Consider the following 17945-nt stretch of genomic DNA (forward strand, 5'->3'; position numbering starts at 1 on the left):
TTGATTTGATTTTATTGAGTGTCCTTTCAGCACTTACCTTTTGGTGACTGCTTCTGCCGTTTTCATTTTTTTTAATATTTTTTACTATTTACTGCATGCGGGAGAACGGGACGTAAAGATACTGGATTATTGTGTTTGAATGGATAAAATAACAAAAATTCTAATACAATATATAAAATATACAACATGTTTACAAAAAAACAAAAACCGAAAAGTAGAAAAAAAACAAACTTTATTATGTTATTTTCAATTAAACAGTTGAATGTTTTTGAAAGTTTATGAAAAAAATATTCCAGGTACACACCTTAACAACAACCTGCCCGCGAGGATCCTGCAACTGTGGATTCGCAGTTCGAAGTCACGACTCTTTATTTGTAATCCGTACTTGTGATGTAATCGCAACAGAGTTTTATGCGTCAGGAAGATATTATCCAAGCATATCGTATGCTGTATGTGATAATAAACACATGGTAATTGAAAAAACGTCACGTGGTTATAAGGTTAGTTCAGATATTTTAGGCAATGTGTACTTGAATATTAGTTTTTCGAAAATCACTCTGACAACTGGTCAGCTTATATAATTATGTATGTTTTTCAATCAAGAACTGATATAAGTAAACAATAGAAATAATTAACGAGTAAACCTGATGAATGTAAAGCATTGACGACAAAAAGCTGTCGACCCTTTAAGGTTATTTTATTAAGTGGAAATGGAAATATCTATTCAGGGTTGACAATAATGGAAATTGACAGCTTTTTTTGGACCATATTTTTTTAAATCCTGAACCAACATATACATACTAAAGAAAAATGGGCCATACTGTAGTAGCCACACTTGATAAACTGCCTAAGATATCTACGTACGTATGATACATGTAGAGACTATTTTAGACTAATATTGCGCGATCTAAGAATGGCAGTATGTAAAGTATTTCCTTAGCACACGATGATATTCCAAACCGGGATTTTACGAAGGGCTCAGAGGTAATGATATGTCATATTTGTTTTTCTTTAATTGTTTTGTACAGTTTGTTCTTGTGATAATCTGTTGTACAATTTTTCTAGGAGTTTTCCAATGAGATAATTACCAATCAGCGTCAAAATAACGTAGATATAAGAAACTGCGTGTCAACGTATGCACTCCATCAATGTGTTAAATCCATCTTATCATATAACAAGCGACAAAAGACAAAAAATATAAACAATTCAAACGAAAAGACAAACGGCACGATGTATGTATAAAACAATAAACGAAAAAACAAATTAATTGATAGCAACAACAACTTAAGAATTACAGACTCCTGATTAATGACAGACACATGCAACATGCGGTTTTGGTAAAATAAAAAAGCAGGAATACAATGATAAGTTGACAGTTGTTTTATATAAGCACACTTTTAATTTTATAGTTTTTGTTTTTCTAACAAAAAGACCCGACATTCTAATAAAAAAAACACAGTAAGACCACGCAGAGATTAACAAAGATTCTCGAAAAAGGACCTTGGTTTTTTTTGTGAATCGACAAAATCATAACAATTTATTCCATTAATCGATAAATTTTATATGTTCTCAAAGGTAACGCTTCCAATTGGCACAGAAATTAATATTCACATGGAAGACGACTGGATTCCATTAATTACACTTAAACCCTCTGTCTTAGACATTGAACAGAGTGAAGGCATTTGTGGATTTATAAGCCAAGACATCGATTCATCAGACGATCTCGTTCCAAGAGGATCAACTTCTTCAATATCTTCAACTACAGAGTTTGCAAAGTCTTGGAAGTTTGTAACCATATTTGATAAATAATATTTTAATGTTATATGGAACAAAAACATTGTTAATCAAGTATTTTTTTTGTTAAGAGTGATCACCAGTGAGTCAACTATACACTAATCTAAATGACGAACGACCTTCAACAATGAACAAATCCCATACCATTAAGTCACGTATAAAAGGTCCCAAATTGACAATTGCGAACTTTAAATTACTAGTACTATGAAGCAACTTTCCAGCAGCGACTGCATATATATATATATCTTCCAGTTAATACCGATATTCAAAGGCTGGTATTTCCTATCATTATTTCCTTGACAGAAGGTTGAAGGCTTCTAAACTAAGGGATATACATTTGTAAGTGGTGAAATAGAAATTATCTCTTCGGACATTTTACAAAAGCAATCACGAGTTGGTTGACCGTTATGAAATATTCGTTTCACTGATGATAGCGGATATGTTTCTGATGACGTTCACTACAATTTTTATTCCCTTTTCTGGAATGTGACCTACCGAATTGGTATCATAGCCGTAATTGTACTAACATGAGTACCACGACGGATGCCACATGTGCAGCAGGATATGCTTACCCTCTCTGAGCTCATGAGATCATCCCAATTTTTTGGTGGGGTTTATTTAGCTCAGTGTTTTTCATGTAGTGATTTGTGTTCTATTATTTGTCTGTTGAACTTTTTGTTTTAGACTTATGAGTTTGAATGTCTCTCTGGTATCTTTCGCCTTTCTTTAACAAAATTTGAAACCAAAATAATTGGAACGAGAAAGCAACCGACATGAATTAAAAAAAACAAACATGACAGAAATGAAAAGCTTCACTCAAAATATTGATACAAAGCTTAAAAAAACAAACAAAGAACAATAACAGCGATCAAAATTAAACGTCACATAATAGTTTTTTTTGTAGACGAAACGCGCGTCTGGCGTTAATAAAAACAAGAATGTGTCCTCAGTACACGAATGCCCTACTCGCACTATCATTTTCTATGTTCAGTGGACCGTGAAATTGGGGTAAAATCTCTAATTTGGTATTAAAATTAGAAAGATCATATCATAGGGAACATGTGTACCAAGTTTGAAGTCGATTGGACTTCAACTTCATCAAAAACTACCTCGACCAAAAACTTTAACCTGAAGCGGGACAGACGGACGAACGAACGAACGGACGAACGAACAGACGAACGAACGAACGGACGCACAGACCAGAAAACATAATGCCCCTCTACTATCGTAGGTGGGGCATAAAAATCCAGGTATTTATGATGAACTTATAATACGGATCTAAGAAATGATGCATTTTTATGCCCCACCTACGATAGTAGAGGGGCATTATGTTTTCTGGCCTGTGCGTCCTTCCGTCTGTACGTTCGTCTGTCTGTCCGTTCGTCCGTCCGTCCGTCCGTCCGTTCGTCCCACTTCAGGTTAAAGTTTTTGGTCAAGGTAGTTTTTGATGAAGCTGAAGTCCAATCAACTTGAAACTTAGTACACATGTTCCTTATGATATGATCTTTCTTATTTTAAAACAAAATTAAACTTTTGATCCCATTTTCATGGTCCATTGAACATACAAATTAAAAGTGTGAGTTTCAGGTTAAAGTTTTTGGTCAAGGTAGTTTTTGATGAAGTTAAAGTCCAATCAACTTGAAACTTAGTACACATGTTCCCTATTGGTTGATCTTTTTACTTTTAAGGCCAAATTAGATTTTTTACCCAATTTCACGGTCCATTGAACATGGAAAATGATAATGCGAGTGGGGCATCCGTGTACTTTGGACACATTCTTGTTTAATAAAGTAATTAATAAAAAAAAATAAACCTGACGAAACCAAAAAATATGACAAAGAAAATAACTTAACCTAATATATTGTCACTTAGCTTTATATAAAATTTCTTCATTTACAGTTTTGCAAGTTTTAAATATTCATATGTGGAATCCTATATGGTTTTCATATCAATACTTTATTGTTTATCGTTTTGTCTTTTTTTTGTAGTATCTGATGGTGCATTACTTAATATTTATTTTGTCTTTTTATTATTTTAACAATATCACATAATCACTCATGTTCGTACACTTAATACACCCTAACGTTGTATAATAAGAAAGACGAAGGCAACATTGAATGTAGATAGATCTTTGGTTTCCCTGTTTGAATGGTTTTACACTATTCATTTCTGGGGTTCTTTATAGCTTTCTGTTCGGTGTGAGCCAATGCTCCGTGATGAAGATCGTATTTTGACTTATAATGGTTTTCTTTTATAAATTGTAACGTTGATGGAGAGTTGTCTCATTGGCACTCCTACCACATTTTCTCATATATATGTACTAACACATTGAGTGGAGTAGAGTGAAGTGTTGGAAAGGAGTGAGGAAGATGGGTGTTGGAGTAAAGTAATGGAGTAATGAAGTGAAACAGGGATTGAGGAAGTGTAGTGTAGGGGAGCAAGGGGTTTTAGTTCAATATTGTTTGAATTCACAAATCAATCACACTTCATATGATATCAAATGAAATTATTAACGAATAATTGGTTTGATAAAAATCTTCATTTATATTGTAATCTTATTTTATTTTTGAAAAATAGCAGATATCTATGTAAGTGCAGTATATTTAGCTTTTGATTTGTGACGTCTAAATTACTAACTCATTGAACTTTTCAAATGTTTATAACCAACTTATTTAATGCTTTCAGAGTCGATCAGAATTCTGAAGAGGAATTATTTTCACCATTTCCAAATTTTTCTCGAGAAGATTTGTTTTTAAAAGAATATTGTATATGCGCCAGTGAAGCAGGTCATAATGATGATATTTCAGAATTTACAAGTGTGCATTGCAATCAAACAGCGCCAATGATACAATGTAAAACCACGCGTACACCACTAGCAGAGAGGTTATATCAAGAATGTCATACAACCAGGCGAAAAAGAGATACTTCAGATATGGAACCTCATGATACAAAAATTTTAAAAAGCAATGGTTTAGATAGTGATGATATACTGGAAGAAAAAACACTGACATATGATGCAAATTACAATCCAGATTATTTACCACCAGTAAGTAAATGTAATATTGAATATTAGAATTACTAGACAACTTACTGGAATTATGAAATTATATGTCGCTTTTTATGTTGTTAAAACTTACTTTGATTTTACATATTGTTTTTTGTTATTCTGAATACAGTAGACATGTATGTGCTAACATCTTGAAAAATAAAGAAATTGGACGTCCGTGACCTCTGATATTGATTTGACGGGAGTAGAAAAAAAGTAAATACAAAATTTGATCCTGGTAATCATGATGAGTAATATACAAATAGTTTACCACTGGAACAAAACAAAATGAACAGATCACATGCTTTCGATAGCTATATGATTTAAATTTATGATATTTGGATGCATTAATATTAAATTTGTTGTTGATTTAACTACACATTCCCTGAGGCTTAATACCAAATATTAGGGATGCATATTGATAAGAATCGAACAAGAGCAACAGCCAGTAGAACTATATCATTGGTTCTCTCCGTAGTGTCTTACAGAATACCAAAAAAAAAAAGAAGAAGATGATTCATGGATTTTTTGCTAGACCATAATTTGTTGTATCACTAAAATAGATCGACTGAAAGAGTTGTCTTTTGTAAAAAAACATCTTCTTCACATTTCGACACACACACTGAAACACTTAAATAATGTTATTGTCAATTTGTTGCTCTATCAACTTACGCAAATAAACTTTCCTCTTACAATGTTTGTTAAGCGATCACATAATATAATTACTTACACTTCGCTATCACTCCAACATTATATTTGGTATGCAGTTGCATCACTTTTTGCACACCTCATTTCCTGGGCGATTAATGGCCCTGACACTTAAAGCATGGTCTATTGACTATGAAACTTTTGCTTAGTTTACAATCATTATTTAGGGATTATGTCAATTTACGAGGCACCATTGTCCAATAATGGAAGGTCAATACAATTTAATTTGGTGTTCAGTTATTATACTACTGGCAAATCTCATTTCTCATCTCATCTCATTGAACTTTTCAAATTACTAGACAACTTACTGGAATTATGAAATTATATGTCGCTTACCCTGCTTTCCCTTCCGGAGCACCTGAGATCACCCCTAGTTTTTGGTGGGGTTCGTGTTGTATATTCTTTAGTTTTCTATGGTTTGTCCTGTGTACTACTGTTTGTCTGTTTGTCCTTTTCATTTTAAGCCATGGCGTTGTCAATTTATTTTCGATTTATGAGTTTGACTGTCCCTGTGGTATCTTTGATCCCCCCCTCATATATATATGGTCTATTGATTTACACATTTGAGAAGTCTCATTTCTCAACTCATCTCATTGAACTTTTCAAATTACTAGACAACTTACTGGAATTATGAAACTATATGTCGCTTACCCTGCTTTCCCGTCCGGAGCACCGGAGATAGCTCATAGTTTTGGTTGGGTTCGTGTTGTATATTCTTTAGTTTTCTATGGTGTGTCATGTGTACTACTGTTTGTCTGTTTGTTCTTTTCATTTTAAGCCATGGCGTTATCAATTTATTTCCGATTTATGAGTTTGACTGTCCCTGTGGTATCTTTGGTTTTTGACCCCCCTCATATATATATATGGTCTATTGATTTACACATTTAAGAAGTGTACATGTAAAAGTTTGTGATTATGTCAGGTGAAAGGGAACCACTTATAATTGTCATTTCATTCAACAATAACAAACAAAAAAAGAAGATTTGACAACCTGGTTTCGAATATATTTTTCTCCGTTTCATATGTTTGATTTGTTGATAAACATTCAGAAGAACATATCATATTTAGGATCCTGTATGGAGAAATGGATGGTCAGAAGAATCAGCAAGACAAGCATGTACCAATGGACTTTCAGAGATGCCTGCTCTTGCCTTATGTCAAATGTATGGCCATTTAGTTTTATCAGATTACATAGAATCATGTGTAATAGATGTTAAGGTATGAATCAATTCAGTTGTTTCATAAATTAATTCTATGATTTCTCTATATTTCACCATTTATCACCATTATTTTGATCATGATGATAAAGTAACAGTTTTTCCCAGTTTAATCTCTTTGAGAACTTAATGCGTAATATGCATGTTAGGAACTTGGTGTTATTTGATTTCTTGGAACTAAATGGTAGCTTTAGCATTCGCAATTACATAAGTTGCTTCGACAATAACTTTTGTCTCTGAATATTTGTAAGTGTCACATTTTAACACGGAAAGCATCGATTCAACATACACCAACTATGTATCATCATGTCGCGTTTGATCAATGTGAACAGCATGGATGTTATTTTTGACGTTTTTATTGTAACCGTGAGTGAAAAATTGTGGAAAATCGGAATCAAATTTTCAAGTAAAAATTTTTCAATGATAATGCACCTCTGTTCTGTCAAGATTATTTTCTTTTTTTATACAGACTGTTTGCTGATATTTATTTTATGTATTTAGGAAAAGACACAGTAAAATAGGAAACACCATATGCCTTTAACAAATTAAATAGATAATGTAAATTATCAAATGGAAGTTCAATCATATTGATGTTATGTAAGAATAGTCTTCAACCTGAATATAAAGATTCCTCAATTTGAAAAGATCACTCATATGCTTTTGAATAGAAAACAATATACATGTGTTTGATGGATTTTTCGAAATATTTTGCACATTCGTTATTTAAGTATTTTTTTTTTTAATTTATTATATATTTTAGATAGCAGGCAGTACAGAATTCCTTCGGTATACAATCTGGTTAATGGAGGATGCTTGTAAATATGAAATAAACAGGAACGAATCTCTCTTTACGAGTAGCTCTGGAATTGATGGAATTTCAGTTCTACAAATGATACAAAATCTATTATGTCCTTCTAACTGTAGTAATCATGGTCATTGTAATAAAAGTAAGTAAATTAAATTTTAAGAAATAAAAAAAAATATTGTGATTAGGTTACGAACTAAGTTGAATTACAGCAAATGAATTCAACAATGAATTGTTTATAATACGGATAAGTCTAATGGAAAACTAAATTTCACCCGACATCAGTGGCGGATCCAGAGGGGGCGTAGAGGGCGTACGCCCCCCTTTGCTTGGACCTTTTTTGTTTTTTTTTGTAAAATGATTAATCAGACTAGACTTCGTGAACTCAGGGTCTTTCTATACTCCCTGGTGAACTTTGCCAATTCCCGTGTATTTTTTTATGCGACAATTCTTAACTTATAATGATATTTTTTGCTGGTATTTGCTGGTTATGTCAAAGTCATAAAATTCGCTATGTTGGAGTTGACCAGTTCGCCGTAAAAAGTTTAAACGTCACTCAGTCATTTTGAAATTCAAATTACAGTAACACATTAATAAGGCTAAGGACGACAATCATGACACCTTCAAAGCGACACAGAATTGGACAAGAACGTATTGACTTCTATTTCACAATTCCGCTAAATAGAAAGTAATTCTCTATTACACTCTCATGAAAAAAGGTCCTCAGCAATAAAATTCACCTACGAAAACATGTTTAACCCTAAACTCTCCAGCCTATTTTAAAATAACATCACTGAATAATGATCCCCAGTCAGTCCGATAAGCTCTGGAGTCTAAGATACGAACCATTTGATTTGAGGAGGCAGTCTGAGATATTTGAGAGAGAAAAAAATCTGACTCTGATTTTTGCCTTAAATTAGAATTCTGGCCGTATCTGGATTGAAAAAAATAATCTTGTCAACTTTTTGCTATTAGAAACGAAAATAACCAACAGAATCAGTCTGTAGCATTAAATGAACATGATGATTAAACTTGAAACGGGCGTATTTTTTTTTGGGGGGGGAGGGGGAGCAGGGGTTTGCATGTCTGACCGGAATGTAACTGTCTGTTTCGCCGAATTGATATATTGAATAGTTTATTATACTTATTTCAAGACAAGAATGCCGCAACCTGCCTGCTGGGTGTGACTTTTATGTCTCCATTTGTCGACCTTCATTTATATTTTTTTGTCTCATTCGTATACGCCTTTGGTTGATTTGGAACCCCTCACTTCCCTTATTTTTGTTCGGTGAAACATATCAACAAACAATTGGATATCAATTGCTTGTTTGTCTTTATTAAATCGTGTCGGTCGTATTATTAATTTCATCGAATAGCCCGGCGTATATCTTGTTTACAACAAGAAATCTGTGAGATTATTCTAACTTAACATACAACAAACGAAGATTTTCCGTGTCTATTTTTACCGACAAGTCCCACATCAAATATATCAGTACATGGCTTTGGATCCATACTATAATTATATGATAGACAATTAATAGAGAGACTACAGCATAAAAAAGTCCAACCCTAACACTTTACAGCAACAATAAAATATACAAGTCCCACGTCAGGAACCGCCGCTTGAAAACGTGCATTTTACACTTATTTAAGGTTTTTTAACCTACAAAAAGGTTTCAAAATTTTTTCGCATCGCTCTCTCGGCGAGTTTTGAAAATTTCGCCCCCTTTCAAAAATCCTGGATCCGCCCCTGGACATGTATTAGTTGTGTATTATCATCTGCCGTATTTATTGAGGGATCAGCTCATTGTTACATAACACTTCAGAAAAATTGTAGATAATAAGATATGCATATTGAGAGGAATTTAAGGTGGAAATTTTTTTCTAGGAGTTATGCCCCTTTGAACTTACAATTTTTGGCTTAATTATACTACTGCAACAGTTTGTCATCGCAACTTCTCGGAAACCACGCAACATGATTTGCATATCCACAAGAAAATTTTCACCAGTTGATTTTTGTAGATTTATGAGTCTATGAATCTGGTGAGATTTTGTTTATCCAGTGTCAACGTTGGGACGTTGGGTATTTGAGTCGCTCACAAAGGTTCTTTAATAATTATACAAAAGAGCTGTTATATGAGAACAATATTGACGATGTTCAGCTGAGCATGGATTCTGTCTGTGCAGAACAATTGAATCAAGATATTTAAGAAATTGTTAATATGGTGATGTAAGATTTAGAACTAGATCTTTAGAATTTTGAAGATTTTGCGTTGATGATTTGAATTATGATGTAAGATGTACATTTAATAATTTAAGGAATCCAAAGCTTATTTTCACCTTTATAACCAGATTTGGCTTAGTTCGTGTTGCTCAATATTTAATAATGTATGTACAACGTGTACACAGGGTAAGCGTGTCTGTTTCTATTATAAAATGAGTTCGTTACCAGTTTGATACTGGATCCAAAATGTTCTACAAAATATATAACTAGTAAACTTTATTCACAAATTAACGTCAATGAACTTAAATATATACAACTGCTCTTTGCGGTCTTCGATAAACTATCTATAAACTATACTCCTCAAGATATTTAATACTGGTACAAATTATAACAAATTTGTCCTGGGTCATGAACAACTTGTCCTCCTCGTACAAATATGTACCCTACAAGTTATCACATTTGTCTGATACGTCACCCATCATCCATTCTCTTGGTACAATTATGTACCTTACAATGCAAGTTGTTCACACAGACTCTTATTTGTCCTATTTGTCCTATACGGTTCTACAATTATGTACCTTACAATGCAAGTTGGTCACACAGACTCACACGATATATTGTACAACAAGTCGTGGTCTATGAACGAAATTGTCCCATTTTGATTACAGCATAGCACGTCTGGCGGTAATGCATACTAAACGGAATACCTTACACCGCTTAAATGACTATCATTTCATTGTGTTCACTGTTTTTCTTTTCTTGGTTATTATATTCCAAATTAGATAACTAGCTTGGTTGATCAATTCAACTTACGTGCAACATGTGTTCACCACAAAATGTTGATTTTGTAAGGCGGATTATGCATGTTTAACAGGGAGGCTTACCATACCGATAAACCCTGTCTCGCTCCTTTATTAATTTATGCTATTTGACTGTCTCTCTGGTATCTTTCGCTCCTGTTTTTTTTCACATGTTCTGTTTGTTTATATGATTTGGTTCTTCTTAATTGATTTACGAGATTAGTGGGGTTATTGTTGCTCTTTCGTTAGTTTTTTATGTTGTGTTTTGTGTTATGATATTTGTCTTTTGATCGTTTTTTGGTTTTGCCATGGCATTGTCAGTTTGTTTTTCGACTAACAAGATCGATTAACCATTTGGTATCATATGTCTATCTTTTTTGAAATCTGTAAATTAATGTCGGCTTAATTAAAAACAGTGGTAAATTACTGTTGTCTCTCATATTCATTTTTGATCTCTCAAGTGTTTCTTTTATGATTCTGATTCAATATGTTCTAATCTACATAACTTCCTTTAAATAACATTTTTAGTTACTTGCACAGTAGAAAAAAAACCGGTTTAATTGGTCATTATGAGAAATTTTGTTTATTTGAAAATTGTCTCGATTATTATTATGTGTTTTACTTTAACGGTATAAAGTATGATGATGGTTGATTTCGAATTTTGGGTCCGATTTAACAACCTTAAATTCTGAAGCAAAACATTTTAGGACTACCTGTATAATTATATATCATGTGAAATTTTATGAATTTGAGTAATTGATGTGTATAACAATGTATATTACAGCTGAATGCGTTTGTTATGATGGTTATATTGGATCTGATTGTTCGACCTCAATTTCTGAACCACCACGAGAGATAACTGTACCCGACGAGGGATTATGTCGAACTAAGTCAAGAGCATGCAAAAAGACAAACATTTTTGGAGTGTTTCATACACCTGATGTATATTGCAAATTTCAACATTTTACTGTAAGTTTAATATTTCGTGATAATATACTTTCTATTATAGAAATATATTTATGTATTGTACCTGCAACAATTGCATTATCTCATGTAGACGAAACACGCGTCTTGTCGACTGGTTTTCCGGTTCCCTATGTGTGTGGACGTGTAAAATGTTATAATCATTCGTAAAACACTAAGATTGTTCTTGACCAAGACATTAATGGTCTACACCAGATTTGGCACAACGTTTTGAATTCTGCGGTTTAATTGTCCAATCACTCTTTTTATATATGTAACTTTTTAAATTGTTTTTACCGAACGCAAAAGAGAACAATTGTTCAGTTAGAGAAATTTCTTTGATTGTCTCTCTACAACACCACAACCAGAACAAAAATGGAATTTAAAGGATGTTGAACGCTGCCCCGTCCTTACTTTTCATTTATATCTTCGATTTTCAATAAATGCACCGGTAGTCTTGTGGTATCATTAGCACGCGGTTCAAGCCAAAGGTCGTCAGTTGCATCCTAAGGTAGGTGAAACTTAAAATTTGAAAACTGTTATCTATTACTGCTCATGTGCCATTTTGAAGTGAGGTCATATATTGGTCGACTCGGAATCAGAATAATGTTCCCGGGCTAGAATATCCTTTTGTGGATTGTTATCTTATGAAATCTGGTTCATCGAGTGGTTTTATTCTTGTAATGTTTTATAGCACTCTTTGTAAAGTATTAAATTTACTGTTTGGTCTGTATTGGTGTTGTCCATTTCACGCTGCTTGTTACTCGCACATCCTGTCATTGTGTTATTGTGTTGTGGTAAATTTTTGTATTTTGATTTCGTCTTTGCTAATGTGCTAGTCTTAATGCTTTTTTTTTATTTGTTGACATATTTGTTTGATATTATAATGATTAGGATTACAACACAATTTGACTGCTGTTTAACTATGTTTATTTTTATTTTTTTATTTTTTATGTTTTTGGTTTGTTCACACATCGTACTTGAAATATAAAGGAATCTATGATGAGTTTATCTTATGTGAATGTCATATAAGTGCGAGTTTTAGCTAGCAATAAAACCAGGTTTATTCCACCATTACCAACATTAGAAAATGCTTGTAACAGGTCAGGAATATGCAAGTTGTTATCCATTCGTTTGATGTGTTTGAGGCTTTGATATTGTCATTTGCTTAGGGACTTTCAGTTTAAAAATGTCCTCGGAGTTTGGTATTTTTTGTTCTTAATAAAAAAAAAGACATGACCGTCTATATGAATATATTTAAATATAGATACCGGCGGAGCAGAAACTAATGTTTCGATAGTGCTTAATTTTGTTCTGAAACGTTGTGGTCTTTATTTCTTTTTCCGCGTTTTTTGTATTTATGATTAGTTCACAATTTTTCGTCAACTTATGGTTTTTAATTTTCGGTTGGTATTCCCTGCTTTATATTTGAAAGTAAAAGAGACCCATATTTCAACTTCTGCAAAACATATTTATAATTTGAATTCCAGCACAAGCAAATATTAGAAGTTGTATTTTCATAAATTTGTTGGAATTTGTATGAGGAATAAATGACATATGCATAATGGACATGCAAACAGAATAATAACAATTAAGAAAGATTATGAAGATCGCCACTGTGATTGTTATGTTTGAAACTTGATATCGTCCGGGTTGATTCTACAAAAGAAAAACCTTTAGTTCTGAAAGTATATAACTCTGCATGTCGTCTTAAAATCATTAGAACAGATTCCACCACCAAATCTCGTGCAATACGATATTTATCCAGTCTGGACAGTTAAACTTGAAAATTCAACTGTCTCGACTGGATACATAATGTATCACACTTGATGCAGTGGTAGAATCTCTATTAATCATTATATATTGAATTCCATTAACCGAGTTATATTACTTCACATTTAAAGATTGCTGAAGATGGGAAACACATTTCTGGGAGTACACATATCAAAACAGCTGTTTTTTCATTTGACAATATGATTTCCTGCGAATTCCCTGAGTCATCAAGGAAACGGCGATCGACAAGCAACGATGCAGAAGGATATGATATATATCTGTCATATGATCAAATAAATTACGGCGACTCGGTCACCGTTATACTATTTCCAGAAGACTGTTTGAGTTGCAATGTGTCGACATTGACTTGTGTTCAAGTAGTAAGTAGCTTAAACAGATCAACTTCTTAAACATTAATATAATGAGCATTGATTAGGAAATGTACATAAACTGGCTAAAATCAGGTAAAAATATTTCTTATAACGACGCATTGAGTTGAGATACTTGCAATATATCAAAATATTATATTGATCTTTCGAATGAAAAAAAGATGAAATACACATTTAAAAGACTATAAGCAAATTAATCCTGTGATTACTAAAAACAAACATGTGTCGAAGATTAACCCTTCTTATCAAGTTGTATATTTTGATTTTTTTCTACATTTTCCTTTAATTTTGAGGTTTTGTATTTTCATAGAAAACATGTCCTCCAGATACTGATACTCCTGAAAATAAAGGTAAGTAATGTTCTTGCCAATTCATCAATTAATTATTTATAATTGTCATGTAAATATTTATTTTGGGGATAAAAACAAATAAAATCACGTGTAATTGTAATCTCATATGAAAAAAGAGACAAATTATCTGTCATTCCTTTGCCCCTCATATCACTTTTTGCTTTTTAATCTGTTTTTCGAGAAACTTTTCAAGCAATTGTAGACCTTAACGACAGACTATAGTAATACGTTTTTATAATTATTTTTTTTAATCCAACTGTGTTTTTAATTTATGGAAAATATTACTGCTAGCGTTAATTCATCCCCATTCACCAATCTTCAAATTTCTTCTTCCCATTTAACACAAAAGATAAAAGGGAAAACGAATTACAATATTTTGCTGCATTGATGACACATTTGTGCAAAGTGAAGTACATGGGAAGTCACATTTTCATTGTTTCATGATATTAACATTTTATCAAATACAAGTTTGACTCCTAATACATATCCAAATTAGTATATACGTACATAATATTAACAACATCACACAATTTGCTTTTGCACGTGAGATCTAAGATACTGGTATGATTGATTTACATAAACTTAAGGCTTATAATTATTTCTAGACGTTTAATGGCTCATTTGGCACGACACAGACGACCATCAAACATTTCTACATGTATTAGAAAACAAACAGTTGTGTTTTTTTTTCCATACATATATCTATTTATTTCAATTTTTATGGCAGAGGTGAGATAAGAGACGTTTTCTTTCGCCTAATGATAAAATTTTTATTCAAATGTTTTACACTTGTCAAAATGCACACACAGTACTGAAAAAATGTCGTGTACATAAATACAGATGAATATTTAAGTGTTCTGTAATTCGGATAGGCTTTTGGGGTACTAGTGCTTAATTTATTCTTATTTCTAATTGATTTTTTTGTCAATAAGTGATAAAAAAGTAAGCGTTAATGAACTTTATTGTTATAATAAGGTTGAAGACGGGTCATAGATCCTGAATAGCGTCAGATGCATTTGTCTTTATTGCATTCTTGAGTTTAAGGTTCTTTTTCCTTATTTTATACATTCCTTTATTAAATTAAAGTTATTAATTGAAATGAAATTTACAAAAAAAAAAATACACTCAGCTATACTTTTTTGTTAAGGGACCAGATGACGAACGCCTCAGGGTGCGGGATTTTCTCGCTGTATTTGAAGACCCATTGGTAGCTAACGGTTGTTCTCTTCTTTTTCGTCTGGTTATTGTCTCTTTGACACATTCCCAATTCCAATCTGAATATTCTATTATATTTTATTTATTTTGTTCTAGACACGAAGTCAAGTACTCCTCCGACGGCTATCATAGCTGTTATCATAGCATTAGTTGTGTTTTTGACAATTGTGTCAGTGCTTGTCTGGATGAAATATAAGAAGTCTAAAGAACGGTAAGTGTTGACCTTAAATAACAGCTATTTACCTTCATAAATTTGAAATAAGATGAACAAAAATATGTTTATACATTTTCATATTAATTGAAGCTCTATCTGACCATTCTTGATAATACAATGACAGATTTAACATAACTGCATTAACTGTATATATCTTATGCTTAGAAATATGAAGTTTACCTGAAACTTTTAAATAGCTTATTTATTCTGTCATGAAATCAAATGGATATATGTAAGAAAGAAGGGTTATTTATTATGAATATATTTAAGTATGTTTTGAATAACAACTTTATTCAGGGATATTTGCTTCATCTTTTTTTCTAAATTATTGGGTATTTACTCAACAGGATACAGCGACGAAACAATAATCAAAGTGATCATAGTATATTCGCAAAGACAGGTATACATAACGAAAACAGTCCACCATGCTCAACAGGCGTTCCAATACAGTATAGAAAAGACACAAGTGACCTATCGATTGCATGGACAGAACGAAACGCTAGCCCAGTAGATCTGTTTAGAGCTAATTCATAAAACTAAGTAAGGGCCAAAATGGTCATCAATAACTATGTAAAACCATCATTTTCTTTAATTGAAACAAAACCAAGACACTCATCTATTGCAACCATCGAAAATTGCTTAATTGAAAGAATAAATAATGATTAGAACTATGATAAGTAACTTAGTTCCCTAAAACAGTACGCGGCATCAACATTTTAACAATTTTAATCAATGAGTGGATAGTTATAGACTGATGAATTTAATAGACATGCCAAATTGATATTATTATAATTATTTAACCATATCTTTTAAGTATTGACCGAAATATTGTTAGAAAAGCGAGATGTGGTATTTTTTGACAATCAGACATCGACCCACCAGAGACAGAAATACAAGGATGTGATATTTTATTAACTATTTTTGGATTCTTATAAATTCTATATATAACTTTTGGACTAGTTTAAATCTCGGTCTATTTCTTAAATTTATTCTTACATACTTTTGATTTTTTAACCCTGTATGCTAACATTCCCATGAAAATTTTAAAATTGTTTGTACGTACATTGAATGACAAATTTATGTGACGTATAAAATTTTCTGACGTCAGACACTCAAATCAATAAATGTGTTCGTAGATAGTAGATGTTTTTGTGTTCTGTTAAATTGATCCTTTTAAAATTGTTAAACGATGATGACTGATGTACCCATATTTTGACTATTATATTTATTGTGTCTGTTAATTTAACGCATCAATGTAAAAATATCGGAATTTGATGAGACTGTCATTTAAGTGAGAGGGTTAGCGCTATAGAACCAGGTTTAATCCACCATTTTCTACATTTGAAAATGCCTGTACCAAGTCAGGAATATGACAGTCTTTGTGCATTCGTTTTTGATGCGTTTTGTTATTTGATTTTGCCATGTGATTATGGACTTTCCAAATTGATCTTCCTCTAAGTTCAGTATTTTTGTGATTTTACTTTTTACAGGTTATTGTACGACTTTCAATGAAGATAAAAACTCAATCCGTTTAGTAAGCTTTAACATATCCTGTCATATAAAAAAACGTAAATAAATCATAAAGATTAGCATGTTTCATTTTCCAGTTTTTGTATTATTAAACCATACATGTATATATGTACATTGTTTAGTGCAAGGGATATTGCTTTTCTACATTGTTTAACCAAATTTGGTCATAAGAACAGCAAATTGGATTTTAAGCTTGCATTCTGTAACTTTGAAAATGTGATAATGTGTTGTTTTGCTTTACATTACTAGACTAAAAGAATAGATGATTACTTTGTTACATGATGTAACTAGGTTTTTTTGTTTTTTTTTATATATATATATTTATTTCTTATAGTTTGAGGATTCGTTTTGATTTTATATTTCTTTAAGTGTATGTAATATGTAAAGACTAATTTAATTTAGATTTTAAAATTTTATCATTTGTTATAAATACTCGTCTGTTGGTCGAGAATGTATGTGGATCACTGAGTGTTTCGTATCGGTTAAGTACTCAGTTTGAGGCTGATTCAAATTAACATTACGTTGCTTGTGCATATGGTGTTTTAAATTTATAGAACTCTCTATGGAAATACTTAATATGTTAAAGAGACAACCCAATGAAAAAAGTATATCCCAATACTTAATTACATTTTCCTTTATGTTTTTATTGTTTACTATTTGTAACCCGGATATGTTTTTTATCAATCGATTTATGAATTTCCAACAGCGTTTTACTACTTTTGCCTTTATTTTTTATGTTATTATTTTGTAAATACTAATTTCAATTCTAACACGCCTTCGATAGGAGGTTTAAAGACATTATTGTGCCAAATTTGAATTTATTTGTATATTAATGTCAAATGTGTATTTTCTTTTTTCAACATGTGTTAATTAAGAACTGTTGCATTAATAATTTTGCACTTTTTCTGTTATATAGT

General features: G+C 32.0%; 1 protein-coding gene across 1 annotated transcript in view; it reads left to right on the forward strand.

Annotated features, from left to right (window-relative positions):
• LOC139487865 (von Willebrand factor D and EGF domain-containing protein-like) overlaps positions 1-16032 on the forward strand; it is a 50509-nt gene extending 34477 nt beyond the window's left edge. Inside the window, exons 8-17 of the mRNA XM_071273072.1 lie at positions 297-500; positions 1576-1784; positions 4480-4840; positions 6617-6766; positions 7526-7712; positions 11379-11563; positions 13462-13710; positions 14030-14069; positions 15381-15495; positions 15846-16032. Coding sequence (XP_071129173.1) covers positions 297-500; positions 1576-1784; positions 4480-4840; positions 6617-6766; positions 7526-7712; positions 11379-11563; positions 13462-13710; positions 14030-14069; positions 15381-15495; positions 15846-16032 — 1887 coding nt within the window. The remainder of the gene's footprint in view (positions 1-296; positions 501-1575; positions 1785-4479; positions 4841-6616; positions 6767-7525; positions 7713-11378; positions 11564-13461; positions 13711-14029; positions 14070-15380; positions 15496-15845) is intronic.
• The last annotated feature ends 1913 nt before the right edge of the window (positions 16033-17945 follow it).

Source organism: Mytilus edulis, chromosome 1 (assembly GCF_963676685.1).
Source record: "Mytilus edulis chromosome 1, xbMytEdul2.2, whole genome shotgun sequence".
In the NCBI taxonomy this organism is placed as follows: Eukaryota; Metazoa; Mollusca; class Bivalvia; order Mytilida; family Mytilidae; genus Mytilus; species Mytilus edulis.